The sequence below is a fragment of the Gopherus flavomarginatus genome, chromosome 8, assembly GCF_025201925.1.
Source record: "Gopherus flavomarginatus isolate rGopFla2 chromosome 8, rGopFla2.mat.asm, whole genome shotgun sequence".
Taxonomy (NCBI): Eukaryota; Metazoa; Chordata; order Testudines; family Testudinidae; genus Gopherus; species Gopherus flavomarginatus.
The window spans coordinates 25001-52843 of record NC_066624.1 but is presented as its reverse complement, the minus strand read 5'-3'; the positions used below and the strand labels follow the sequence as shown (position 1 = coordinate 52843).

The 27843-nt window shown below is 48.4% G+C and overlaps 1 protein-coding gene across 2 annotated transcripts in view; it reads left to right on the top strand.

Moving 5' to 3' along the window:
* GCNA (germ cell nuclear acidic peptidase) overlaps window positions 1-22464 on the top strand; it is a 57181-nt gene extending 34717 nt beyond the window's left edge. For both annotated transcript variants that reach the window (XM_050964939.1, XM_050964938.1), the window contains 5 exons: window positions 722-887; window positions 14096-14240; window positions 16256-16394; window positions 19184-19388; window positions 22106-22464. In XM_050964939.1, coding sequence (XP_050820896.1) covers window positions 722-887; window positions 14096-14240; window positions 16256-16394; window positions 19184-19388; window positions 22106-22355 — 905 coding nt within the window. In that variant the 3' untranslated portion in view covers window positions 22356-22464. The remainder of the gene's footprint in view (window positions 1-721; window positions 888-14095; window positions 14241-16255; window positions 16395-19183; window positions 19389-22105) is intronic.
* The last annotated feature ends 5379 nt before the right edge of the window (window positions 22465-27843 follow it).

Below are 27843 nucleotides of genomic sequence, written 5' to 3'. Positions count from 1 at the left end.
GGCTGTTTGTTCTTTTTCAGAGTATAATGGAGGGGAATCACTAACATTCTCCCCAAGACTTCAATCCTTTGACTCCTAGGCTTTGGATAGGGATTTGAGGGCCAGAAATCACCACAGTAGGCACAAGGTCTATAGGGAAGGACATCCAGTATAGTATTCCTCACCCTAGCCATACACTCATTATCCCTGTGGTCGTCATTAATGTCGATATTGGTCAATACAAAGTATTTACCACACCAGGCAACCCTACTCCTGTTTTTATCCAGAGCTTTCCCCAGAGAGAGATCCATGATAACTGTGTCTGTTGCCTATTATTTTTAAGTTTCTGATGCCTGCTTTTGTCCTAACTCCATTGTAATGTTGAGTGTGTGTGTGTGTGAGAGAGATTACAGACCGCTTTTTGCATCTGATTTGAACTATGCTAGCAGATCAGTATCGGAAAAATCTTCTTTGAAGTAATTTTTCTAAAGAATCTAAGTATACTAAGTAATATTTTTGGCAGTAGTAGAGGAGCTCTAGTTATTGAGACAGTTATCATGTTTGTCAACCAATAAACTACTTTGATGTTTTGCCTCTGAAGGTGGGCATATTGAGTGAGGAATGCAGTTTACTGTGTAGTGGTTTGTGGTCCTGTTGCCAGTCTCTGTGTTCTGTATTGGTTGCTGGAACTTCAAGATATTTGGTTAAATTGATTGTTTAATCTTTTGGTTTGTACTTGCAGAACTGGGAAACTTCAAGCCTCCCTGTGACAGTGCACAATACTCTGTTAAGAAAGAGAGAATCATGACACCAAAGTCAGAATCCTCTTCATCTAAAGAAATGCCTTCTCTGAAGGTTCCTAAGAGCAAATCAGTCTATTGTATACATTCATCAGATACAGAGGAAAGGTAGGTCTTTCTCTCCTCCATCTTTTACTGTCTCCTATGAGTATAACAACTGGGTCAGGAAATGCTGATGAGGTTAGAGGCAAAGCACTGCTGTCATGTAGATTAGCACTCTGGAAATTTGTCAGGCTACAAAAGTGCTTGCTCTGCAATTAACTTAAAATTACAAAGCTTGTTCTTTGAGTGCTTGCTCATGTTGGTTCCATTCTAGGTATATGCACGCCCACATGCACAGTAATCAGAGATTTTTGCCTTATTGGTATCAGTAGGGTCGGCAGTGGTACCCCCTGGAGTGCCGCACTCGTGTGTCAGTATATTAGGTGCCACCAGGCCTTCGCCCTCTAAATTCCTTCTTACCGCCCATGATGGTTGGTTGGAGCACCTTTTTCCCCTTGCCTAGGAAGTAGTTAGTGGTTCTCTCCTTCTTTCCAAAACCTCATAAGTCGGAAGAGGAGCACAAATTGCACTCTCTGAACATCAGGAGAAAGCCCTGGCCCTTTACATCGAAAAGACCAAGCCGTTCCATAAGCCAACGCAGTTGTTCGTCACGGTGGCGGAAAGGATGAAAGGTCTTCTGGTAACTGCCCAGAGAATTTCATCCTGGATCGCTTTCTGCATCTGTTTCTGCTATGATCTGGCAAAAGAGCCTTCACCAATAATTGTAACCACCCACTTGACTAGGTGCCTCGGCGGTGGCATTCCTGGCCCAAGTGCCTAGTCAAGATATCTGCAGGTCTGCTGCCTCGTCATCCATCCACATGTTTACGTCTCATTATGCACTTACCCTGCAGGCCCAAGATGATGGCTTCGGTAAGGCATTGTTGCAAGCCACACGACTGTGAACTTCATGCCCACCTCCAGGGCTACTGCTTGTGGGTCACTTAGAATGGAATCAGCATGAGTAAGCACTCGAAGAAGAAAAAAGTTATGTTACCTACCTTTCGTAACTTTGTTTTTCAAGATGCATTGCTCATGTCCATTCCATTACCCGCGTCCTGCCCCTCTGTCAGAGTTGTCAGCAAGAAGGGACTGAGAAGGGTGTAGGGTTGGCGGCGCCTAATATACTGACATATGAGTGTGGCACTCAAGGGAGCACCGCAGCTGACCCTTCGGCTATTGCTAAGGCACCAGCAACTGGGGGGAGGAGTCCTAAGGTGGCCCCTGGCACCAGCTGCTCAGGCAGTCCCCAGGGCCAGCCACATCAGCCGCTGCTCAGGCGGTGCCCGGGGCCATTCCAAGGCAAACTTGTGGCACCATTGCATCTGTGGGGTTTTCAGTTTGTAGAAATGTTTAATGCTTTCTGTGAACATACTAAACTTTGTCTCAGTTGTGTGACATTGAGTTCCACAGATTACTTGTGCATTGTGTTTTTTAAAAAAAAATCCAAACATTTTTATAGGTTTTAAATGCACTGAACTTCCCTCTGTTCTTGCATTGAGAGAGGGTAAACAAATGAACCTTATTGCCTTCTCTATAGCATTCATTTAAATACCTCTCTTATATTCCCTCTTATTGTCTATTATCTAAACAACCCTAATATTTTCAGTCTGACCTGAAATGGAAGTCTTTTCACACCTCTAATCATTTTGTCACCTGTCTCTGAACTGCCTCTTTTTGCTGTATCCCTTTATAGGCAGGGTAACTGAAACTGAAGAAAGTATTTTAGGTGCTGACATACCATTTGATTTATATAATGATATTGGAACTTATAGATTTTTAAGTCTTAAAGGGATCAATATGTCAGCTAGTCTTTCCTCCTGCCTAACACACACCAAAGAACCTCACACAGTAAACTCTCTACTAATTCTGTAATTTCTGTTTGAGCTATATAGTTTCTTTTAGAAAGATATCCAGTCTTAAGAAAAAAAGCTTCAAGTAATGGAGAATCTGTAGGTAGGTATGTTCTTTTTAGTCTGAATTTGTCTAGTTTTTGCTTCTAATCCTTGTTCTGCCTTTGCCCTTTAGATTAAAGAGCTATCTATTATTAGATCTTTGTTAATCTTCTCTTGGATAAACTGTTTTATTTATTTACTCTCTCATTATAACGCAGGATCATACGTGTTCTTCAAGTGCTTGACCCTCTGTGTAGTGCATGTACTCTATGTGCCCAGGACTGGAGATTTTTTTCCCTAGGAGTGTCTGTCTGGTCTACTTGGGCACCCGCACTCTTTGTGCTTCACACCAAGGGTTTTAAGGGGTTGCTGCCAGACTGCTGCCATCTTTCCTTGCTTCTTACCACTCATTATTTAGGATGGAGTGTCAGTGTTTATGCTGACTTCTTCAGCTTTTTCCTGTAAATAAATTGTACATAATTTTTAATACTTAGTTGGCTTTAATTATTTAGTCTAGTTAATTGAGAGATTTGGGATTCAGTTTCCTAAAATTCAGAGGAGCGATTCTTGTTAAAAAGAAGGCATTTTGCTTCTTCCAGTGGCAGCAGGGAAAGGGTGCCAAGGATCCTCCACTTCAAAAACTGCATCAGCTGCCACAAACTCTTCCTGGTCACAGTCTACTATGATGTCTGTCTGTACTGCCTGGGTAAACCCATATCCAGACTAGGTGCAGCAGGACAAAGCAGTCAAGGAAGTTCCAAGTCTGAAAACTCCTCATGGAGAGGCCCACGAGACCGTGGACAGCTGACAGGAGAGACACCCTCTCCCCACAACCCAGTGCATTGACCTGAAGAAGGTAGGAGCAGCCCACTGAGCTTAGCTCCAGATAGTTCCAGGCCTCCACAACCTCTCCCAGCTGGCTCCAAGAGACTTGAGCAGAGCCAAGGCAAATGGGGAGGAAAGGGAGAGACAAGCACTCCAATAAGGGAAAGAGGGAGCTCCATATCTGAGCCTTCGAAGAGGCAAATGTCCCCATCTCCTACTAAGCCAGGAGAGACCTCGTGCTCTGGAGTGGGACTGTCTGATATCAGGACAGACCAGCCTGGTACTTCATTGAAGGGCAAGACTGTGTCAAGTCCTGGTACTGGGAGTAGTATTTTGACACCAACAGCCGCTGTGTTGGCACTGCCAGATCTGGCACCCTTTGTGTTTTCAAGCTGTGGTTAAGCTACCGCAATACCAGTCGTCAATACCATCGATGAGTAGAGGCAGGTGATCACCACCTCCTCAGATACTCTCCCGTTTTGGATCTGAAGTCAGAGTCAAAAGATGGAGATGAGTATGCCCCATATTCTGACTATTTCCTGAGGGGCACCTCTGGGGGCAAAGCTCATACAGTGTGTCAGGAGTCTCCAGCGTGTCTCAGTACTCCTGAAAGAGCAGACTACCCTCACTTTACCTATTGGTACCCATCACCCTGGGGCCAGGGACCAAGGTCTGAAGTCCCAAAATGACAGTATTGGGGCCCAGAAGACCTGTGATGCTAGTACTCTCCGCAACAGCCATAATAACTGGAATAGGCGAACACCATGCTGGTGATTCTGTCTTCGTCCTCTCCAGATGAGGCAGTGATTCCAGCTTTCCTGCCAAATTCAAAGGCTCCTAAAGCTTTCCAGGACTTGCTCAGAATGGTACAAATTCCTTTGGAAGAGGTCCATGAAGTCACAGACTACTAGACATCCTGGGCAGCTCTGAACTGAGTAGACTGGCACTTCCAATCAACTATGCCACCCTGGAACCTGCCAAGACACTTAGCAGATGCTTGCCACAGTTCCATCAGTATCCAAGTGGGCTAAAAGAGGTATTGCATACTTATGAAAGGGTCAGAATACCTATTCTTATAGCTGCCTCTGAACTTCCTGGTAAGTAAGCACCAACAAGCCAGGTTTACTCCCTGGGACCAGGAAGCAAAGATGTTGTACCTCTGTGGGAGGAAGGCATCCTTGTCGGCCTCCCTCCAGTTTTGAGTTTAAAACTGTCAAGAGCTGATGGCCAAATATATTATCATCTCTGACAAGCTGACAGGTTTTGTTGATAAGGTTCCTCAGGACAGTAAGGAGCAGTTTCAGGCCCTGATTAACAAGGGAAAGTGGTGACTATCTTCTTCCTTCCCCACCCCTCACCACCTCTCCCCATCATTCAGGATATAAAGTTGCTCCTTCAACTGGGGGAATGAAACTAGCAGCAAGGGGGAAAGAGTTCTACTCAAGGTACTCCCTCATCCCCAAAAAGATGGTGAGGGGAATGAACAATTTTGCCTGCATCTATCCTCTCATTAGATTTAGGATATTGATTCATGACCCTCAGTCTCAAAGATCTCTATTTTCACATGGACATTCACCTGGCACACAGAAAAAGGAGGGTTTTGTGGCCAAACATTACCAGTACCAGGCGCTCTCTTTCAGGCTTTTGATGGTGCTGGGAGTTTTCAACAAGGTATTGTCGGTGGTGGCAGCTGACTTTTGTCCACAGGGGGCAGCAGTGAACTCCTACTTTAGAAGATTTCCTCCGAAAGGATTGTGTGAAGCAACCACCATGCTTCTAGATCTGTTCAAAAGACTGCATCAGGGAAAACTTGGGGAAGCCCGCTCCTTATTGTGAGTCAAGAGTTGTTGCCTTGGGAGAGGCAGCTGGCATGACAATTGCAATAACATGGGGTATGAGACCTGACAGATTCAACCAGGTGCAATGCGAATGACCTGTGCCTTGTTTTACTGGATTTTCCTCAATACCCTCTGTAACTTTTTTTGGGGGGGGAGGTGTACCTTAGGGCCCCCAGCCAACACCTGAGGAAAGCATTGCCCACGAGGCAACCCCCTCTGGAGCAGAACTCTTTGCACTTTTTCTTCATATTCGACACACATAGCATGTGGTTTGGAGACCCTCGTGCCCAAAACACCTCCTGCAGATTTTGGTTGTGCAGCTGCCACACATATTACGTGGAGAGCTGTCTGTTCAAGGAGTATGCCATACTGTTTTGCACTCCTGGCAGAGGCACAGTGGTCAGGACACTTTTTGCATAGGTATGGCACAAGTTGCAGAGGGCGACAGCCTTCGCACATAGCTCCAAGGAGCACAATCCTCCCTGCTTGTTAATGTAATATAGCATCATCATATTGCCTGATAACACCTAGACTGACTGGCTGCAAATGCGAGAGGAATTGTCAGAGGTCAAACTGACTGCTCTCAACTCCAACACGCTGAAGGGGAGCACAGACTCCTGAGGAGACCGTGTCCCTTGTGCAACCTGCCCCTCCATGCAGGGGGCCTCCCAACTTGTGAGGAAAGTGTCTGTGGTCAGTCTTTGTTGAGAGCATGGAACTGAACAGGACCTACGCGCACACATTTCCTCTGTCCTCCCACCAGTCAAGGGAGGCTCAGATCCTTTAGTGAACCATAACTAGTGCTGTGGATTTCTCACACTTTTTTTTTTTTTTTAAATAAAAAGTAACAGAGCAATCATGCTAAATTTACTGTTTACCATTACAGCTCTGTGATTTTTTTTTTTTTTTTAATTCAAATGAGGAGGTACTGCACATTTGCAGCAACACTGCCCTGGGACTGCTATCCTAATCCCAGCCTGGGTGTGGAGGAAACGCTGGTGCTGGGAAGAAGCTACACACTCACTCACCTGCAGGCACGGGCAACTTTGTGTTCCCCTGGAAGAGAGGGAGCCTGTCCCACACTCACTTCAAGTACAGGCAGCTCCTGCATCCCGCAGAGATGAACTGTGCTTCCCACTCTAGGCATTGCGACCTGGTGCACTGTGTTACAGTGATGCTCAAGTTTCTGCCTCTTCACCCCTATAATGGAGGGATGACTGGGCTGGCCCAAACCGGAGTAATGCTACAACCCTACATTCCTGGGTGCAATGCCAAGGATGAGGAGCCAAGCCCAGGCCTGTGATATAGGAGTCACAGGCGAGGTCACTAGGGAGTGAGTAATGGATGGAGGGAAAAAAAAAAAAAAAGGCCCACAGGTTCTGGAGCCAATCCTGATCAGAGCCCTTCTGCAAGAAGAGCAAAGGCTACAAGTGCCAGCAAGACCAACAGCTGACCTCTTCAGCTCACTTGAGCTCTTACCTGCAACCAGCCGGGTAATAAGCAGGCATTTTGAGGATGCACTCAAGGGTGACCTTCTAGCCTGTGTCCTGGATCCAGCATCTCTTTTATTTTCCAACCGTTTATCCCCCTACTGCCCTGCCTGAGTCTCTGTAACATTGGACCAGTGGGTGTTCAGCACAGTAGTAGGGGGGTATACCCTCCAGTTCATTTCTATCCCTCCCTCCCACGTCAGGGACTCTTCTCACGAGCATCTGCTCATCCAAGAGATGCAAGGCCTCCTGCGGGTGGGAGTCGTGGAGGAAGTTTCTCTGCACTTGAAAGGGAAAGGGTTTACTCATGCTATTTTTTGATCCCAAAGACCATGTGGTGGTGGTGGGGGGATCTATGTCCTATTCTCGACCTATGAAACCTCAACAGGTATCTCAAGAAGTTGAAGTTCTTCTTCGAGTGATTGCTCACATCCATTCCAGTTAGGTGTGCGCGCCGCGCGTGCACGTTCGTCGGAAACTTTTTACCCTAGCAACTCCAGTGGGCCGGCAGGTCGCCCCCTGGAGTGGCGCCGCCATGGCGCCCAATATATATCCCTGCCGGCCCACCCGCTCCTCAGTTCCTTCTTACCGCCGTGTCGGTCGTTGGAACTGTGGAGCGCGGCATAGCTGTCCTCCACGTCCCTAGCTCTCCTTGTTTTTCTATCGTTATCTCTATTGTAGTTGTTAATTAGACTGTTAGTTAGATAGTAGTAGTTAAGTGTTAAGTAGTTGTAAATAGTTTTTCGCCGGGGGCTTAGCCCTTCCCGGCACCCGGCACCGGGCTCATGCCTGGTTCGCCGGGCTTCAAGCAGTGTGCGGCCTGCAAGAAGCCTATGCCCACGAGCGACCCCCACGACGCGTGCCTGAAGTGCCTGGGGGAATCGCATAGATCCGACAAGTGCCGCATCTGCAAGGCTTTTAAGCCAAGGACTAAGAAGGAGAGGGATCAAAGGCTCCGGACTCTCCTCCTGGAGGCGGCACTTGACCCGGCGGCTTCGCAGGCCGTGATGTCGGCGCCGGCACCGGATCGCACCGGCACCGAGAAGACTCCCCGGCACCGACCTTCTCCGGCACCGGGGACAGAGCCTAGGCCGTCGAAGTCCACTACTCCGGCCAGGCACACCCGAGTGGAGCGCCCGGCCTCAGCATCGGCCGCGGCGCCGCCGGCACCGTCGACTCCGGGCCCGGCGGGTCCGTCGAGTCCGGTGCCGCCAAGCTCCCCCATGACATCTGGGGTCGAGATAGTGGTGCCATCTACACCAGAGACCTTCGCCTCGGCACGGGACCTCATAGCCATGACCGAGCCCACTCAGCTACCACCCCCGGTACCTCCGGTGCGGGTTGTGTCCAGAGGCAAGCCTATGATGTCGGCACCGTCCCGGGACTCTCGTTCTCGCTCCAGGTCCCGACGTCAAGGTCGCTCCAGATCCCGCCGCCGCTCGCAGTCCCGGCACCGCTCCCCTCAGCGGTACCGGTCGCACTCGCGGCGCCGGTCGACACCGAGACGGTCGCGGTCAGAGTCCAGCCGTCGTTACCGGCACCGCGAGTCCAGGAGCCGATCCAGACGTTCGCCGCACCGGTCGACCTCCCGGCGCCGAGCTGGTGGCAGGTCCCGGTCCCGGTCGACCTCCCGGTACCGAACCGGTGGCAGGTCCCGATCCCGGCACCGAAGCGGCGCCCGGTACCGATCCAGATCCCGGCACCGTGGCAGAACTCGGTCCCGCTCCCGGCACCGTTACGACTCCCGGCACCGGTCCCCGGCACCGAGACGATCGCCCGTGCCGGCCCGCGCGGACCACTACCATCCAGGGTCCGCTCCGCCATGGCCCTCGAGGCAGCCGTCCGTGTCTTCGCTGGCGGACAGTGGGTACGCGCTGGGCACCGACCGGCAGGCGGCGCTGTTCAGCGAGCCTCCACAGCAGGACGCAGCCCCACAGCAATGGGGTTTCTGGACACCCTGGGCGTATCATCAGGCCCAGGGCCCCCAACAGCTCCCTGCTAGGCCGGCGACTGCAGAGCGCAGGGCACCTGAGGCCTCGTTGTCTCGCCCCCCTCCCTCCCCGGATGGGGAGGAAGGATCCAAGCAACAGGACTCCACTTTGGCTCCTGAGGCAGAGGCGAGGGCCGAGGGAGACCCCCCTTTAGACACCTTCTTGCCGGGGGTCTCCTCATCTTCTTCCCCTGATGAAGCGGTGGCTGGGACCTCCTCCAACAGCCCCCCCCCGCTGGACCTCAGGGCGCACCAGGACCTCCTCCGGCGAGTAGCCCAAAACCTGAGTCTACAAGCCGAGGAGGTCTCGGAGGTAGAGGACCCTATTGTCACCATCCTCTCCGCAGACGCTCCCACCAGGGTCGCCCTGCCGTTCATACGGACCATCCAGGCCAACGCCACCACCATCTGGCAGTCCCCGGCCTCCATTCCTCCCACTGCGAAGGGCGTCGAGAGGAAGTACATGGCTCCTTCTAAGGGCTACGAGTACCTCCACGTACACCCGACTCCGTGTTCCCTGGTGGTCCAATCCGTCAATGATAAGGAGCGTCATGGTCAGGAGGCTCCAGCCCCCAAATCCAGGGAGGCTAGGCGGATGGACCTCCTCGGCCGTAAGGTGTACTCGGCGGGGGCGCTGCAACTCAGGGTCTCCAACCAACAGGCCCTGTTAAGTAGATACGCCTTTAACTCCTGGGTGGCAGCAGACAAATTCAAGGAGCTGTTGCCACAAGACGCTCGTCAGGAGTTTGCGGCCATCTTAGAGGAAGGCAAGAAGGTCGCACGCACGTCCTTGCAAGCCTCTCTGGACGCTGCGGATTCGGCTGCCCGTACCCTCGCGTCGGGTGTAACAATGCGTCGCCTCTCCTGGCTGCAGGTTTCCGGCCTTCCGCCGGAGCTCCAGCACACAATACAGGACCTTCCTTTTGAAGGCCAAGGGCTGTTTTCGGATAAGACAGACCCTAGACTAAAGAATCTAAAAGACAACCGCGTCATCATGAGGTCACTGGGGATGCACACTCCAGTGACGCAGCGCAGACCCTTCCGGCCGCAGCAACAGCAACAACAGCGCAGGCCGTATCTCCAGTTCCGCCAGCGGCAGGACCTTAACAGGCGCCGCGGCAGGAACGGAAGGCGCAGGCACTCGGGGAACCAAGGGGGCCAAAACCAAGGCTCCTCTAAGCCCCCGCCTGGTCCCAAGCCTTCATTTTGAAGGTGCGCCCGAGGGCGCAGTAACAGTTTCCCCATTGGATCCTTTCCCCCCGTTTTCCAACCGCCTTTCTTTTTTCCTCCCGGCGTGGTCCCTAATAACATCAGACCGCTGGGTCTTACGCACGGTGCAGTCGGGATACCGCCTGCAGTTTGTTTCATTTCCTCCTCCCCGCCCCCCTTCCTCGTCCCTCTTCAGGGACCCCTCTCACGAGCAATTCCTTCGGCAGGAGGTGCAGACGCTCCTCCGCAAAGGAGCTATAGAGGCGGTGCCGGAGAACGAGAAAGGCAAGGGGTTTTATTCCCGCTACTTTCTGATCCCCAAGGCCAAGGGAGGCCTCAGGCCCATCCTCGACCTGCGAGAGCTCAACAAGTACCTGGTGAAGTTGAAGTTCCGCATGGTTTCCTTGGGGACCATTATCCCATCCCTGGATCCGGGAGACTGGTACGCCGCCCTCGACATGCAGGACGCGTATTTCCACATTGCTATCTGGCCACCCCACAGACGTTTCCTTCGCTTCGTTGTGGGGTCTCTGCATTACCATTTTGCAGTCCTCCCATTTGGCTTGTCCACGGCCCCGAGAGTGTTTACGAAATGCATGGCAGTTGTTGTGGCGCAGCTTCGGCGCAGTCGTATCCACGTGTTTCCGTATCTGGACGATTGGTTGATTCGGGGCACGTCGGAACAACAAGTCTGCAGCCATGTCCGTGTGATCACCGACATGTTCGCCACTCTGGGCCTCTTGGTGAACACAGACAAGTCCACCCTGGCCCCCACACAAAGGGTGGAATTCATCGGGGCCGTCCTGGACGCCACTGTGGGCAGGGCCTTGCTGCCATTGCAGCGGTTCCAGGCCTTGTCGGCAATCGTGCAACGACTACAGACAGCCCCCCTGACGTCAGTGAGGACGTGTCTAACCCTGTTAGGCCACATGGCGGCCTGTACTTTCGTGACCAATTACGCTCGGCTCCGCATGAGGCCACTCCAGCTGTGGCTCATCAGTCATTACAGGCCGACAAGACAGCCACTAGATATGTTAATCACGATCCCCCAGAGGGTCTTAGATTCTCTCGGCTGGTGGCTGGACCAGTCAGTGTTGTGTGCGGGTCTCCCCTTCCACCCATCTCAGCCCTCGGTGTCCCTAACAACAGATGCCTCAGATCTCGGCTGGGGGGCCCACGCAGGGACCCTGAGGACGCAGGGCCTGTGGTCCCAGGAGGAGGTGCGGCTACACATCAACATGCGGGAGTTGAGAGCGGTCCGTCTTGCTTGTCAAACGTTCTGTCATCAGCTCCAGGGTCGTTGTGTCGCGGTGTTCACCGACAACACGACGACCATGTATTATATCAACAAGCAGGGCGGCACCAGATCCTCCTCCCTGTGCCACGAGGCGATACGACTCTGGGACTTTTGTGTAGCCCACTCCATTCACCTCATGGCTTCCTTCCTCCCCGGAGTACGGAACACGCTGGCGGATCGATTGAGCAGATCCTTCCTGTCACACGAGTGGTCCCTTCGCCCGGACGTCGCCCTCTCCATCTTCCGGAGGTGGGGTTATCCCCGGGTGGACCTCTTCGCGGCCAAGGGGAACAGGAAGTGCCAAGCGTTCTGCTCCTTTCAGGGCAGGGAACCCGGGTCGATAGCGGATGCCTTCCTCATCCAGTGGTCGACCCACCTGTACTATGCATTTCCCCCATTCCCGTTGGTCCACAGGGTCCTTCTGAAGGTGCGCAGGGACAGGGCTCATGTGATCATGGTAGCCCCGGCGTGGCCCAGACAGCACTGGTACCCCATGCTGCTGGACCTGGCCATAGCCGACCCAGTTCCCCTGCCCCTTCATCCGGACCTGATTACCCAGGAGCACGGGACCCTCTGTCACCCGGACCTGCAGTCGCTGCACCTAGCGGCGTGGCTCCTGCGTGGCTGACTGGCTCTGAGCTGCGCTGTTCCACGCCGGTGAGGGAAGTGCTCTTGGGCAGCAGAAAGCCGTCCACAAGAGCGACATATTTGGCCAAATGGAAGCGATTCTCCTATTGGTGCGTGGAGAGAAATCTCCGCCCTATGGAAGTTTCAGTAGCCAACATCTTAGACTACATTTGGTCCCTCAAAGGGCAAGGTCTGGCCATATCGTCGTTACGAGTCCACCTAGCGGCTATCTCCACCTTTCACCCGGGTGCGGATGGTAACTCTGTTTTTTCCCACCCGACGGTGTCTAGATTCCTTAAGGGGCTGGAACGTTTATACCCTAACGTCCGTCCCCCTGCTCCAACCTGGGATCTTAACCTGGTGTTGTCCCGACTCATGGGGCCCCCCTTTGAGCCGTTAGCTACTTGCTCCCTGCTTTACCTCTCTTGGAAGACGGCCTTTCTAGTAGCTATCACCTCAGCTAGACGGGTGTCGGAACTCCGGGCTCTTGTGGTAGACCCCCCATACACGGTCTTCCACAAGGACAAGGTGCAGCTGAGACCACACCCTGCTTTTCTCCCCAAGGTGGTCTCAGCCTTCCACGTCAACCAAGAGATATTCCTCCCGGTTTTTTTCCCGAAACCTCACTCCTCAGGCAGGGAGCAGCAGCTCCACTCGCTTGATGTCCGTAGGGCTCTCGCGTTCTACGTGGAGAGGACCAAGCCCTTCCGCAAATCCCCCCAGCTTTTCGTGGCAGTAGCGGACCGCATGAAAGGGCTTCCTATCTCCTCCCAGAGGTTATCCTCTTGGGTAACGTCCTGCATCAGGACCTGCTATGACTTGGCCCACGTCCCTACGGGCCGTGTGACTGCGCATTCTACCAGGGCGCAGGCGTCGTCGCTGGCTTTCCTCGCCCGTGTGCCCATCCAGGAAATCTGTCGGGCAGCGACCTGGTCATCGGTCCACACCTTTGCTTCCCACTACGCCCTGGTCCAGCAGTCTAGAGAGGATGCGGCCTTCGGATCTGCAGTGCTCCATGCCGCGACTTCTCGCTCCGACCCCACCGCCTAGGTATGGCTTGGGATTCACCTAACTGGAATGGATGTGAGCAATCACTCGAAGAAGAAAAGACGGTTACTCACCTTTGTAACTGTTGTTCTTCGAGATGTGTTGCTCACATCCATTCCACACCCGCCCTCCTTCCCCACTGTCGGAGTCGCCGGCAAGAAGGAACTGAGGAGCGGGTGGGCCGGCAGGGATATATATTGGGCGCCATGGCGGCGCCACTCCAGGGGGCGACCTGCCGGCCCACTGGAGTTGCTAGGGTAAAAAGTTTCCGACGAACGTGCACGCGCGGCGCGCACACCTAACTGGAATGGATGTGAGCAACACATCTCGAAGAACAACAGTTACAAAGGTGAGTAACCGTCTTTTCCTCATTGTCTCCCTGGCCTCCATCATTCCTTCCCTGAATTCAGAACTGGTATGCTGCCCTCAATCTGAAAGACACTTACTTTCACATATCAATATTTCACAGACACAAAAGGTTCCTACGATTCATGGTTGGGAGTGCCCACTATCAATTTGCAGTGCTCCCTTTTGGCCTGGCAATGGCACCAAGAGTGTTTATGAAGGCATGTCAATAGTGGTGGCCTACTTCAGATGTCAGGATATCCAGATCTACCCGTACCTCAACGACTGGCTCATCAAGGGGCACTCCAGGGTCCACATCCAGCGCAGCGTTGCAATGTTGCGAGCCGCTTGTCAAGCTGTGGGCCTGTTGATAAACGAACAAAAATCAACATTGGTTATGGTTCAAAAGATAGATTTCATTGGAGTGGTCCTTGACTCTACCGAGCCAGAGTGTTCTTGCCAGAGGCCAGGTTCAGGGCAATGTCAGATCTGATCACCAGAATCTCTGCCCATCCGTTCACCACTGCCCAGGTCTGTCTCAGACTATTGGGGCACTTGGCCACATGCATGTATGTAGGAACATGCACACCTAGAATGGGATCCACAAAGACTTCTCAAAGAACCATAGTTACTGTAAGGTAATTAACCATTTTTTTTCATAAGACTTCTGTGACAACAAATGAGCTTTTTTTGCTGCTGCTTTTCATGCAGGTGGAATGTGTGTGGAGTGCCAGGCTGTTTCTTACAAGAGCTGTCCAACCCAGCATCCCAATATGTGAAAAATTTCAGGAAAAAAAAGGATGAGTTGACACAGAAGCTCTACATTCTTTATAACAACACCATCTTTGAGCAAAAGGTAGCTTTTGTAAACACATTTCTGGACACTAAAATCACTGTTATCCTGCTAACTAGCTTTCTCTGTGAAACCATGGCCCTTTCCTTCTAGCTCCCTAATTGGGATGAAGCTCAGCCTTGTAACAAGGTGCTTCTATTTAAATCAGGCTGAAAATGTGAGGGTTTTAAAAAGGGATTTATCATAGGTTTACTCTGGGAGTTATCAGACTTTCTCAGTGTGAACTCTCTCTTAATAGTCTTGTGAAGAAAGACCTCCTGATCCATTCACTACCTCAAGGATGCAAACTCCCTTCCCATTCATAATCATGTAACATCCCTAAGTAACTATATCTGTTGCTTATATAAAAATTGATTTTTAGATGCCTTGGGTCAATCTGGTCCCTTATGAAGCCTTCCGATTCTTATATGTCTAGGTAGTTGTATAGCCCCCATTGCATTGGAATGCTTCTCTTACTCTTATGTAGCAGTGGACCCTATTTGAAGCATCTTAAGCTGGCTCCTACTCCTGTACAAGAAGCTGGAACCAAAGAGCACAACACCACTTGATCAGCCAGCTTTCTGCAGACCAGAAGCAAGTGCTTGCCTGGATCATAGTTTGGGATTGCTGCTGTAGGCTCTCTAACTGCACAGGTTACCCAGATGATTGGCACTTGGGTTAGCCTTCCTCGGCATTTTGACAGCAAAGCCAGACTCAGCTTACTGAGTCCTCACTGTTTCTGCACTCACTTGTGTGTGGTTCTCTGTACTGAGATGCTCTAGGAGACTTTCCCAGTCAATTGCAAGAACTTGTCTGTCCTTCATGGGGAACTGTGGGAAGGATACTGGAGGACTATCAGAACTTGAGTGATTTTTGCCTGCATCCTATCTGCAGAATGGACAGGGTCCAGGGCAAGTGAAAGGGAAGCCTAGGTTTTAACCTATACTCCTACCTGTATAAACTATCCTGCATTTAAAGCACCTTCAAATTCAGATCAAAAGTTTTTCTTGTGTGGATGGTAGACGAGTTTGGACTAAAAACCAGGTAAGAATTCAGGTTAATTGTGCAGTGAAAACATGCACTAAGCATACCAGCAGTACTAGAATCCTGAAAGAGATGGTTCCTTTCTGCTGCTATTTTGAAGCAACAAGAGATCAGAGATTAAGTAGTTTGATAGGATTCTACATCCTGGCAAGGGAAAATTGATGAGATTTTGAAAAGAGATCTGGATAAACTGGGGACAGGTAGGTCAAATGATCTTATAAATGGCTCCGCTTGAATTTAGTAGCTAAGTATTTGAAAGACAGCTATTAAGCATCAGTGAAGGACATTTAATATCTCCTTAGACAAAGTTCTTTGGTAAGGCTTCAACCCCCATTGTGTGTTTAGAGAATTGTTTTGGAAAATAGGGGATAAAACCCTAGATCAGGGATCTTGATGAGCAGGTTTTGTGAAAGAGGGGATGGAGACATCTCTCTCTGAATACCTGAGGAAGAGATTGTCCAGCTGACCTGGGCAGGGAGATCATATAAGGACTTGATTTCTAGAAATGTGAGATTTTCCTTCTTTTCTCTGTACTCTTACTTAAGTGGTATAATGCAAACAGTTCTTTTTTGGTTTACTATCACTTTCTCTGCATTTAATAAAACTTTTTAAAGAATATGGCTATTATGTAACTGTTTCATACTCTAAAGATTGTGAAGTTCTTCAGTCTCTAAGGAGAAGTGGAGAAGGCAAAGTGAGTTTCTCAGATCTAACTTCCCACTGTCTCTGTCTAAAGAGTATGAACAAAGGTGGTGTGAAGGGCTGTGGTACACATACACAAGGGCAGAAGTTTAAGGGTCTGAGGAAGTGAGATGAGCTGGCAGTGATGTGGTTCCAGGGGGTATGGATGGAGGGGCAAGCAGGGGCACAGTCCCCCCCCCCCACACACACACCAGTAATCATCAGGGGCCTCCAGGGGTGGGGGAGCCTCCTGCGCATGCCCCTGCATGGTTTAAATGCACTGTTTCATTTTTTTTTTTTTTTTTTTGTATCAGTTGCCAGAGAAAATGGAAATCATCTGGAACAAAAAGATGCGGAAGACAGCAGGGTACTGTGTAACTGGACAAACAAAAAGTCCTGAGGCACAACGCTATGCTCGGATAGAGCTCTCAGAGAAAGTTTGTGACTCTGCCGGTAAAGGAAAGAGGATATTGAATATTAAATAAGGGGAAATAATATGTATTCTTTCTGCATAACAGCTCTAAGATGCAATCTTTCCTATCCAGCCACACAGCTAAAACTTTTATCCAAGCTCTCATCATCTCGTTCTGGAAACTCCCACTGAGCCTCTCACACACAGAGCCCCCACAATGAGCCCCACTTCCCCTGCACCTGGACCACCCACTGAACCTTCCACACCCAGGTGCACACACCCCGCTGAGCCCCAACCACCTTCATCTGGACCCCCCTGCAGAGTCCCGTTATTGTTGCACCCAGAACCTCCCAACAAGCCCTTGTGCATCCAGACATCCCCTAGCACCTGGATCCTCCACTGAGCCACTCACACCCAGGTTGCCCCACACAGAACCCTTTCAACCCACACCTGGATCCCCCCACCCTAAACCCCTCCACACTTGTCCACACCTGGTACACCTGGCTCAGAGGGGCAATGCCCTGGGATGTTGCTGGGACAGGCCCGATCCTTGCACTGTGTCAGGGTTGGGTGCAGCCTCACCGCTGAGTCTGTGTTGCGGGGGGGACCTGCACAGTGATCTCCCACCTCTGTACAGCCAGTGACCTGTGCTCCCCTGTGCCATGCTGGAGCCTCCACATTTATTCAACAAATAAAATTTGCAGAATTTTAAAATATTGCATGAAGAATTTTTTATTTTTTGGCACAGAAATTTTAATTTTTTGGTGCAGAATGTCCTCAGGAGTAATTTATACTGTATTCACTTCTCAGAGACTTTGATTCCTTTGGCCGAAGTACTCAGCTTGCAAGAGCTCTGGCCCCTTTTATCTGTCCAGTGATGGATGCCAAGATGGCTGCTTCTTCTCTCTATGTATCTTCCCAAACTCAGTGTTTTGTCCCCAGACTCAGGATAATCTCATGATGTTTTCTTTGCCTGTGGATCTCCCATCCCCTTGCCGATTGATGTGTAAATAGGGTTTCCATTGTTTTTGGTCACATCTTGTTTAATTTAATTGGAGATGTGTAGACTCCCTTCCCTCCTTTCTGAGGGAAAAACTGTTTCTCCCTGTGTTTGGTCACAGCCTTTAAAGCATATCATCAGTGAGTATCCACAATTCCTCATATAATGCTAATGCAGACGCTTCACAATGCTATTAGTCATCATTATGTCACAGGCTTTCATAAAAGACATTACTCAATGCACTTTTTATAATACAGCAATGTTATATACAATCAGTTGGTTCAATTGCTTATCATTGGAGGGGCAGACCCCCAAAAGAGGCTGTCTCCCCAACTTGCTAAATTGATAGCTTTGTTGATTTTTTTATCTAAATGCTCCTTCATTATCTCAACCTGAAACAACTATACACTCATTTGTTTAGGGCAGATGGGGATTATGCATTCCTTGCCAAACACATTTTAAAACCATAATTCTAACATAACTCTTCGTACACCTCATATACACACTACTCCTGGGGGAATCCTGTGCCTAAAAATTCTGTGCATAATATTTTAGAATTCTGCATATTTTATTTGTCAAAATAACACAATATAATCACTCCAGATTCAATTATTTGGGTAACTTATTTCTAAGTACATATCAACAATACAGACAACAGCAAAAAAGATTTCCCCCAAGAGTAGAGAGTTAAATCCCTATGATAACCCAGTTGGGGGCTGCTAGAGGGAGCTGTGTAAGGCTCCCGGAGCTCAGACACCTGCACTCCCTCCCCCCTGATCCCAGCCACAGAGCACCCCCAGCCCGGATGCATGCACTCCCCTTCTCCTAGAGCCCAGTCACGGGGCATCTCCTGGCCCAGGCACCAGTACCCCCCTCCTCGCGCCAGATCCCAGCCACAGGGCACCTCCGGCCGACACACCAGCACCCTCCTCACCCCAGATCCCAGGCATGGAGCATACTCAGAGCCCAGACACCACCACCCCCTCCTCCCAGATCCCAGCCACAGGGCACCCCCTGGCCCAGACACCAGTTTCCCCAGCTTTTTTACTGTCCTGCCCGGGAATGCAGGCAGGGCAGTGCAGTCCTGCACTTCCTCACCCTTTTCCAGAACTGGGTTTCCTGGGCCCTCTCCTGTCCCCGGGAGAATAAGGATCAAGCAGAGAGTGCAGCCTCCAGCCCACGTTCCCTCCAGCTCCGCTCACTGCAAGCTGGGCTCTGCAGAATCCAGTGTCCCCCAGTGATGGTCACCAGCTCTGCAGCCCCAATTCTGCGAGGGAAACGGAATTCTGCATTGTGCAGTGCTGCAGAATTCCCCGAAGAGTAACACACCGTGTAAGAATATTAATGATCAGTGAGCTATTAGCTTTCCATTGATATATTATATGCTACCTTTTGGATATATATCATGACAACAGTGGGTTAGATGTAGTGAGTATGTCAGGCCTGACGAGTTGTTGACAGGGTAGTGAAACACCAGTGGGCCACTGTGTCACAGTCAGTAGCAATCAGAATTTGTCATCTGACAGTTACTTGCTGGTTCCTATGTTTAATGTGGTTTTAAAAACAGAGACCACAACAGAAGTGACTCATTACAATTAGTCTCCTCAGAGATACTAAAGACATGGAAACCAAATTATCTTCTCAGACTTGGGCCAGAATAGTGGCATTGTGTAGGGAAGCTTGCACTAGTACTGTCCATGTGGCATCTTTTATAGTCTTCAGAGCTGTCAATCTGGTACTTGCAAACACTAATAAAGCCAGTGAAGAATGAGAGACCTGACTTTTTAATGGCAATGTTCTTAATTTGTCTTCTCTCCTGCCTTCCCCAAGACCGGCTTCGAGACACATTGATCCATGAGATTTGCCATGCAGCCACTTGGGTAATCAACGGAATTCATGATGGCCATGGGCAGTTTTGGAGATTCTATGCTAAGAAATCAACTGTGGTTCATCCAGAGCTGCCGGTGGTGACACAGTGCCACAGCTATGAGATTAAATACAAGTTCACATATAAGTGTTCTCTGTGCAAAACCACGTGAGTAATATTTTCTTGCCTTTGGTCATCTGTTAACTTTGTTTTCACCATGTCCACACATTAAGCTTAGACCTTTAACTCTTAAAGAATTTTGAGAATTAAAGGTCTCACCTCTATGAACTGAACTGTTTTTTTTTATTGCCTCGTTTTCCCTCTTCTATTCCCACAAAGAATCCCAAACTGATCCTCTTGATACTGACTTCCAGACAGTTTCCCTTGCAGAACCATATTACTCCTGGGGGGGATTCTGCACGAAAGAATTCAAAATTCTATATATTTTATTTGTCAAAATAATGCAATATAATCACACCAGTTTTAATTGTTTTGGTAATTTATTTAAACTACAATACAGAAAAAATTCACAATAACTATTCAGTATTTCCTAAACACATGAAAGTGAAGTTACAAACACTTGGTAACAATATTCTGCATTCCAGTTATAATCCTGGATTTTCATTTAAATCACATTACAGAACACCAAACAGCGCAAAAAAAAAAAAAAAAAGTAGAATGTCATTTTAAATTGCTCAGACTTTCACACATGAAAGTCTTACAGTTTTGCTAATCATTGTCCTGGACCTGGCTGACTTTGGAAAGTGCATGGTTCTGATTGTCCTGACGTTTTATTGACTGCTTGGTAAAAAGTGAGAGAGCACATAGATCTTCCTAGCTGAGGATTCCCTAAATGTCATTTATAATAAGACTCCTTTACATCACTCTGGCAATGTAGGGGCCTTAAAGCAGGTTTTAATGCTCCGGGGGGAATTGTCTGAGAATGGGAACAGTTAACTAACATGAGATCAATTAACCATCAACAGCAACTTTAACAACTTTACTACACAGTCAGGGTGCTACATTTGTGCCTCAGAGAATGAGATCAATTAACCCAGGCAGGCTGCTTCATTTGTGCCTCTAGCCTGCCTCCTGCATAATAAAAAGCTCTACCTCCAGGGAGCTGCAGTCATAAGAGAGAGGGACACAGGGCTTGTCTACACTGGCAATTTACAGCGCTGCAACTTTCTCACTCGGGTATGACAGAACACCCCCCTGAGCACAGCAAGTTTCAGCGCTGTGAAGAGCCAGTGTAGACAGTGCACCAGCGCTGGTAGCTACACCCCTCGTGGAGGTGGGTTTTTTAGCGCCCACACAAGCTACGTTAAAGCGCTGCTGGAACATATCGCGCTGCCTGGGCTGCTGCGGAAGAGGCGTGTGTCCCTCAGCAGATTTTTTGTTTTTCTGTACAGGAGGCACACAAAAATGCAGGCCATATGAATTCTGTGCCCCCTTATGGGCATAGAATCCCCCCAGAAGTACCATATGGAATTATACTTATGACAGGCCTGCCTCCCCCTGGTGGCTCTCTTTTTAATGGCTTAATTGAGAACAGATAGTTGAGAGGCAGGTTGTTTTGAGTAAGCAGTATGGAAATCAGTGAGGCTTTGAGATAACTTTCAAGGCCAGAAAGGGACATGTCAGTCATCTAGTCTTATCTCTTGCAAAACACAAGCCAGAGAATGTCACTTGTTGATTTCTGCATCAAACCCAGAACAGACTGAGCAAATGACAAGACTTGTTCCAGGCAAGGGTCCCCACCCCCACCCCCTTAATGCTGGCACACTACAGCTGTCCCCTAAAAACCCTTAAAATCAAACCATTTTGTAATTGTTAAACTCAAGTTGCTCAGTCTCCACCTACAGGCACACAGAGTCTGATAGCCACAACCCTTAGTGGCTGGTGTTCCACGTATTGCTGTCCTTTGGAACAGAGGGTTTTCTTCTGGGGGTACTCAGACTTTTCAATATTTCTGACCCCTTTGATCCTCTGAGGGACACACCCAACTTTCCAATCTTGCTTCCTCATCTTCCCCTCAGCAACTATCATGCTTGTTACATAGAGAAGGCAATAGTAGGACAGTATTAAGGAAACAAGATAAACATTTAAACTCAGATTCATATTATGAGACTATTTGGATCTCTCCTTACTTCTCTATTAGGAGTGTAATGCAGGAGCTCTGATACGCTATGATCTCCCCTTTTACCAAGAAACTTATTTGAAACACAAGCAGAAAAATTAAGCTGCTCATTGGGATTGTCAAAACTTCTGTTTACCCCATTGTAAGTGATACAGAGCTGGTGGGACCACTGGGATGTTTAAAGAAGATTGATCTGAGATCTAGAATATGTATTGTGGGGAATAAATTCAACAGCAGGGACCTCAGCTTCTGCAGCACTTCAGTGTGGCAGACTGAAGTTCTGCACAGCTTCATGTAAACTTAAAAATTAGAGGGTTTTTTATTGAACTGAAAATTAACATGAATATCACTGAATTCCTTGTTTGTTTTGGTATTCAGCTGAACTTGCTTTACTCTGTTCACATATTTTCTTAATGTTCTGTTAAGCTTTGTATTACCAACACATAACATTGTAGACGTTATCAGGAAGAAACTGAAGGTTCCACCTTGGCAGCTGGATAAGGGATGTGTAAGGTTTTTTGTCAGGAAAATGTGGACAGTGATCTGAGACTGCATGATAAAAATCACTAGCTGAATATTCCTTCTAAAATGGTCAGGAGGAGAATAGTAATTTTGCCATTTAGATTATATTTAGGTGTCAGAGTTAATGTACACTTGATCTGAATGTGAACAATTTGTACCTTTGAGCTATTGTTCCAAAGTGTCTCCAGACTCAGGCACTATACTGACTTTTGTTTTATTTTAGGATTGGGCGCCATTCCAAGTCACTGGACACAGAACGCTTTGTGTGTGCACTTTGTAAGGGACAGTTAGTCCTGTGCCAACCCACACGAAAGGATGGTACTCCTGCTAGAGCACAGCTAACACCATTTGCAAAATATGTGAAAGAAAACTATGGATCTACTAAAAAAGAAGAGTGTGGGCTGAGCCATGCAGAAGTCACGCGTAAGCTCAGTGCTGAGTTTGCTTTAAAGACTAGGTTCCTAGATTCCTGAATGCCTCATGGGATGTGTACATTGGCTCTGTGCTATGTAATCATTGTTTGTATCATAAGAGAAAATAGCTAGGTTCTGGTTGGTTAACACTGAAGATCTATTAAGGGTTTCTAAGCGTCTGCCTCTGTTCTGTGTTCCCAGGAGCAGTGCTTGCATAATCCCCTGCTGCTGCACTCAGAAGCAGGTGAAACTTTTTTTTTCTGATGAATCCCAGTTAAAGGACAAGGTGATGTACGTAACTTTAGGTCCAGGGCTGCCCATCCATCCTCAGGTCTCCTTAGTGAGGATCAAGTGCATCTGTTTGCTTATGATTAAATCTTCATTCTATTTGCCCTCCAGCCACTGAGATTTTATAAAAGTTAAAATTGAAAGGGGGGAGAACTAACTTGGAGCCTTTTTTAACCAGGGTTTGAGAGAGACTCTGGAGGCAGTTGGCTCAGGGTCTGTCTTAGAACTAAATCAAATGCATCCATCACAGACTTGTGATTGAAACACTTCTATAACATATCTTCTCTTCTCAGATGATTAAATCAGATTTGTAATATTAATACTTGAATTTAAAAGGTAGATTTTTGTCTCTTACTGGTTATAACTAATAAAGATTGCCTTGAAACCTGGTGTGCCCCCTGAGAGTGCAGGCCGAGGTGAGCAATCCAAATTTTAGGTCACTTTGAAGAGGCAGCCACAACCACCCCTTAAAAGGAAAAACCCAGCTTTTCTTAAGGTTGACAGATTCTACCAACTTTATGCAGAGTTAGGGATCTAATGAACTTATTTACTCAACATATACCTTAGCTAGTGTATGGCACCTTCTAACCCTCTAATTTGAGGGAGTAATTAAAATGGTTTGCACTGAAGCTTAGCTCAAGATAGGGTTGGCCCTATTTCCTCCCCGCCCCCCCAAATTGAATAACAGAGAATGTGGAAATGGCAGAGGTGCTTAATGACTTCTTTGTTTTGGTTTTCACCAAGAAGGTTGGTGGCAAGTGGACATCTAACATAGTGAATGTCAGTGAAAATGAGTTAGGCTCAGAGGCTAAAATAGGAAAAGAACAAGTTAAAAATGACTTAGACAAGTTAGATGTCTTCAAGTCACCAGGGCCTGATGAAATGCATCCTAGAATATTCAAGGAGCTGACTGAGGAGATATCTGAGCCATTAGTGATTATCTTTGAACAGTCAGGGATGACAGGAGAGATTCCAGATGACTGGAAAAGGGCAAATAAAGTGACAATCTATAAAAAGGGAAATAAGGGCAACCGGGGGAATTATGGACCAGCCAGTTTAACTTCTGTACCTGGAAAGATAATGGATCAAATAATTAAGCAAACATCTAGAAGATAATAAGGTGATAAGTAACAGCATGGATTTGTCAAGAACAAATCATGTCAAACCAACCTCATAGCTTTCTTTGACAAGGTAACAAGCCTTGTTGATGTGGGGAAGTGGTAGACATGGCATATTTTAACTTTAGTAAAGCTTTTCATACCATGTCACATGACCTTCTCATAAACTAACTAGGGAAATGCAACGTAGATGGAGCTACTATAAGGTGGGTGCAAAACTGGTTGGAAAACCGTTCCCAGAGTTATCAGTGGTTCACAGTCATGCTGGAAGGGCATAACGAGTGGGGTTTATCTATGCTCCCTTGTGAGGTTCACCTGGTGTAATCTGGACCGGCGATATGCTAGGTCCCTCCAATCTTTGACTCTGGGAGACAGCCTTTCCCTGCTCTGCTGTGAGAACCAACCCCCGCTCCCCCGCTGTTCACGCGCAGGTTCTGGCATGTAAGCTGCTCCCAGCTACTTGCAACTGAATGACACTAGCCAAAAATCTTGGTCCCAGACACAATCCTAGGAACCTCTATTATCCAGTTATGCCTGCTGGATGCTGCAAGCCTATATGAGTTCGTCAATAGGGTGGTCTAACTGAGGCAGTGCTCTCCAGTGATTCTCTCATCCACCCATATTGAGGCAGTGACCCTGCTGGCCAGCTGGGGGACTACACTGTATTTCCAGCAATTGGAGCAGTGACTACCATTCCCTCCCCTTCACTCTCACCATCTGGGGTGGGGGTGGGGGGTTACAGTAAAACAGTGTGTGTCTCCCGCCAGGCTGGGTAATGCACAGAGCATGTGTCCCTTGGAGTAGCAGTGACACCCAGTGGCCAGTTTGGGTATTGCACTGAGTGTTTCCCCCTGTGCAGTAACTAGTTTTTCATGGAGCATCAGTGACACCTGGTGGCCAGATTAGGTAATGCAAAGATTGTCACTTGAAGCAGCAGTGACACCCAGTGGCCAGTTGGAGTACTGCACAAAGTTTGTATCCCATGGAGCAGCAGACACACCCAGTGGCAGGAAGAGGGCATAACCAGCCTCTCCCTGTTTTGTGGGGGGAGGGGTTCTGAGGTGAGTGTGATAAAAAGAATTAAGGGGGGGGGTTGCACTCTCATCACCTGGCCCCACCCCTAATGGGGGCCATACCTGTGCTCCTTGTCAGTTAAAGGCCAAGCTCATCTCTCCCCTTTGGCCAGGTTTTACCACAACATACCCTTTATTAAAGTAAAATAGTAAATAGGATTGCTTCAAGTCCATCTAAATAATCTAAACCTGTCCACAATTTGCATTTAAATCCAAAATCTTCTGAAATATCCCATCAGAAACCAAAACCTAAATCAAAAGTTGAAACTGCAAACAATGCTTAATTTAAAATCCAAACATTAAGAAAAACTTTTGTTTTTAAAAACAAAAACTAACAAATGCCATACATTAATAATTTCAACAATTTATCAAAACCATCTGCTACAGCAGGATGATAAAATAACATGAAATAAATAAGCCTGACTATTAAAACCACTTACAAAACCTTAAAACAATTTGAATACTGGCCAAGAACTATGTCAAAACCAGTTCTGCAGATCAGAGATTCCAACCCAGCAAACCTCAATTAAAAACAACAAACCAATGAACCAAACCAGCCAGCCTTGAACAAACCTACACATAAGTGAAATTAAACCTACAGTAACACTGGAACAAAATATGTAATGTTCTAATTTTAACTTCTTGTTTCATGCAAGAGGGAAAGTGTTTTGTAACCCCAGTAACCATGCTGTCACTACAGCATTTCTTTCAGTAAATAAAGTTTTTACCAAATATAAATTGTCTATCAGAAATTCTACTTTTAATCTTTGCAATAATATTCCAAATATACAAGTACGTCCCCTCAGAGCAGCACCACATTCCTCAATTCCTAAGAAAAGTGAATAAGTGATATTCTTCTGCGAGAATCTCCCATGGTTTATGCATGTGCAAACCCTGGGGCCTGAAGAGCAAGTTCTCTGATGTCACCCACTAGAGAGTAGTGGGAATTGACTGAGCAAGGCAGTACCTTATTTGCATATTAAAAACCAGCAGTTTGGTGACGGTGGGGTAAAATTGGAGTATGTTTTGGGTTTGGGATCCACATTTTTTAGTGTAGCCTGTTGAGAGCCTGCCTGGACAGTGTGTGGCACTGACTGGGTGTGTGGCCACCCTGACTCAAAAGCATGTTGCCTCGACATGGGGAAGGAGCACTGCAAACAGCTTGTTTGTAACTAGAGATGCTCAGTTCTCAGCTGTTTTTCTTCTAGGTCAATGGGTGAGTTTTTCTTGACATGCTACTCTAGTTCTTCTCTCTACCAACTCTGGTTTGCTTCAGAGAGGGGGAGCGAGGGCTCTAACAGTAGCTCTTGGCCTGTATGTCTGTCCACCAGTGTGCACCATCTGGTGGAGGGTCCAGGGCTCAGCACAGCATCCTGGACTGATATGCTCTGCCCTGGACTCCTGGATTTTACCCCCTGAGGACTGTGCTGGCCCTGCACCTGGGTGGTTCTTATGAGCTGCAAGTGGTCAAAGGGTGGCCACAGCCCTGGGGCCCCAAGCAGCAGGAGGACAAGAATGGGAACCATTGTGGCTGTCAGAACCTGACATCAGCTAGTGCAGCAGCTGCCTCACCCTGCCTGACTCTGGCTTCCAGCTTCTGGCCTCTGATATGGCCATGGAACAGGGCCTTGGAGAGGAGGAGGCAGGGCTGGCACTTCACTGAGGTGCAGGGGGTGGAGCCACAGGGAGGGGCAGGGCCTCATGGCAAGGGGTGTTGCAGCTACCACAATTTTCTGTCTGTCCACCACCACTACTGGAAGAGGCTGACACTACTCCTGCTGGCCATGGGGTGTTACTGTTCTTCTCTGAGAGAGTCTGTGCATTACCTTATCTAGCCGCTGGGTGTCACTACTGCTCCATGGAAGAGACACTCCATGCATTACCCTGACTAACCACCAGTGTCAGTGTTGCGCCAGGGAACACTAGTGTAGTACCCTGACTGGCCTCTAAGATAAATGTGTGGTGAAGACTGAGTACAGACAGCTGCTTTCCTCCATCTGCTGCTTGGTTTCTAATAAAAGGTTTCCTGCTCATTTTGGGTGCAGGGGGAGACTTTCCCCATCTTGGCAGTAGCTGGTCTCCCAGTGTAGAGAGGAGCAAGTCCTTCGGAGCAGACATCTGGAGCCAGGAAGGTGACTACAAGTGCTCTTTGTTCTTCCTTCATTGCTTCTCTCTAGTGTGTTGGCCAACATGCTCTCATTCCTTGTGTGTTGGTCTACAGCCTCCCTTCATAGACATGATCACCTGCATGTGTCCAGTGGTGACTGAGACATAAGTGGCTATGCACATCTACTGTGTCGGGGGTGGGGGAGAAGGAGGACTAAAAGCATTCGCTGCTGCTTCTTCTGCAGTGTGCATTGATGCAGCAGGGGAGCCGTAGTCTTCTCTTAATTTTGTTTTCAGAATGTATTGTCCTATGTGCTACCTCATGCAGCTGGAGATGTGATCAAAAATACATAGAACCATCATATTGACAAGTTTGTAAGGACTCCCTGGGGTTCTGAAAATATATTCACCTGTATGCCCCCACTTCCCCTGTTCCTGACATTGTCCCATCCCTGCTTCAGTACATTGGTCTCCAGTAGGAAAAATAGGCTAATAAATAATTGATTTAAACTTAATGCTGTCTATTGGTTAACTAGTGGGAGTGGCCTTGTGGCTGCAAATACATGCAACAGTACATGCATATTCTTTAAGTGTTTTCAGGATCAGGGCCAACCTTTTTGTGCACTCAGTTGCAGAAAGGACAGTGTTTTGCTCCAGAGTCAGACTATATATTTGAACGTTTTGAAATTTACTTGATTACAATGTGTGCATCCTTGAGAAGATGAGCAGTGACATGCAGTACCCCAGTGGGCATAATTGTGTTAGCAGCATGAGACCACTTGAGCTGTGCTGAAGCAGGGCCAGCTTCAGGGTTTTTGCCACTCCCCCGAAGTGGTGGGAAAAAAAGCCGTGATTACGAGCGGCAGCAGCTCCACCGCGCCGCTTTCGTCTTCGGTGGCAATTCGGCTGCAGGTCCTTCCCTCCAAGAGATGATTGGGGGAGGGTGATTGGGCCGAAGAGCCC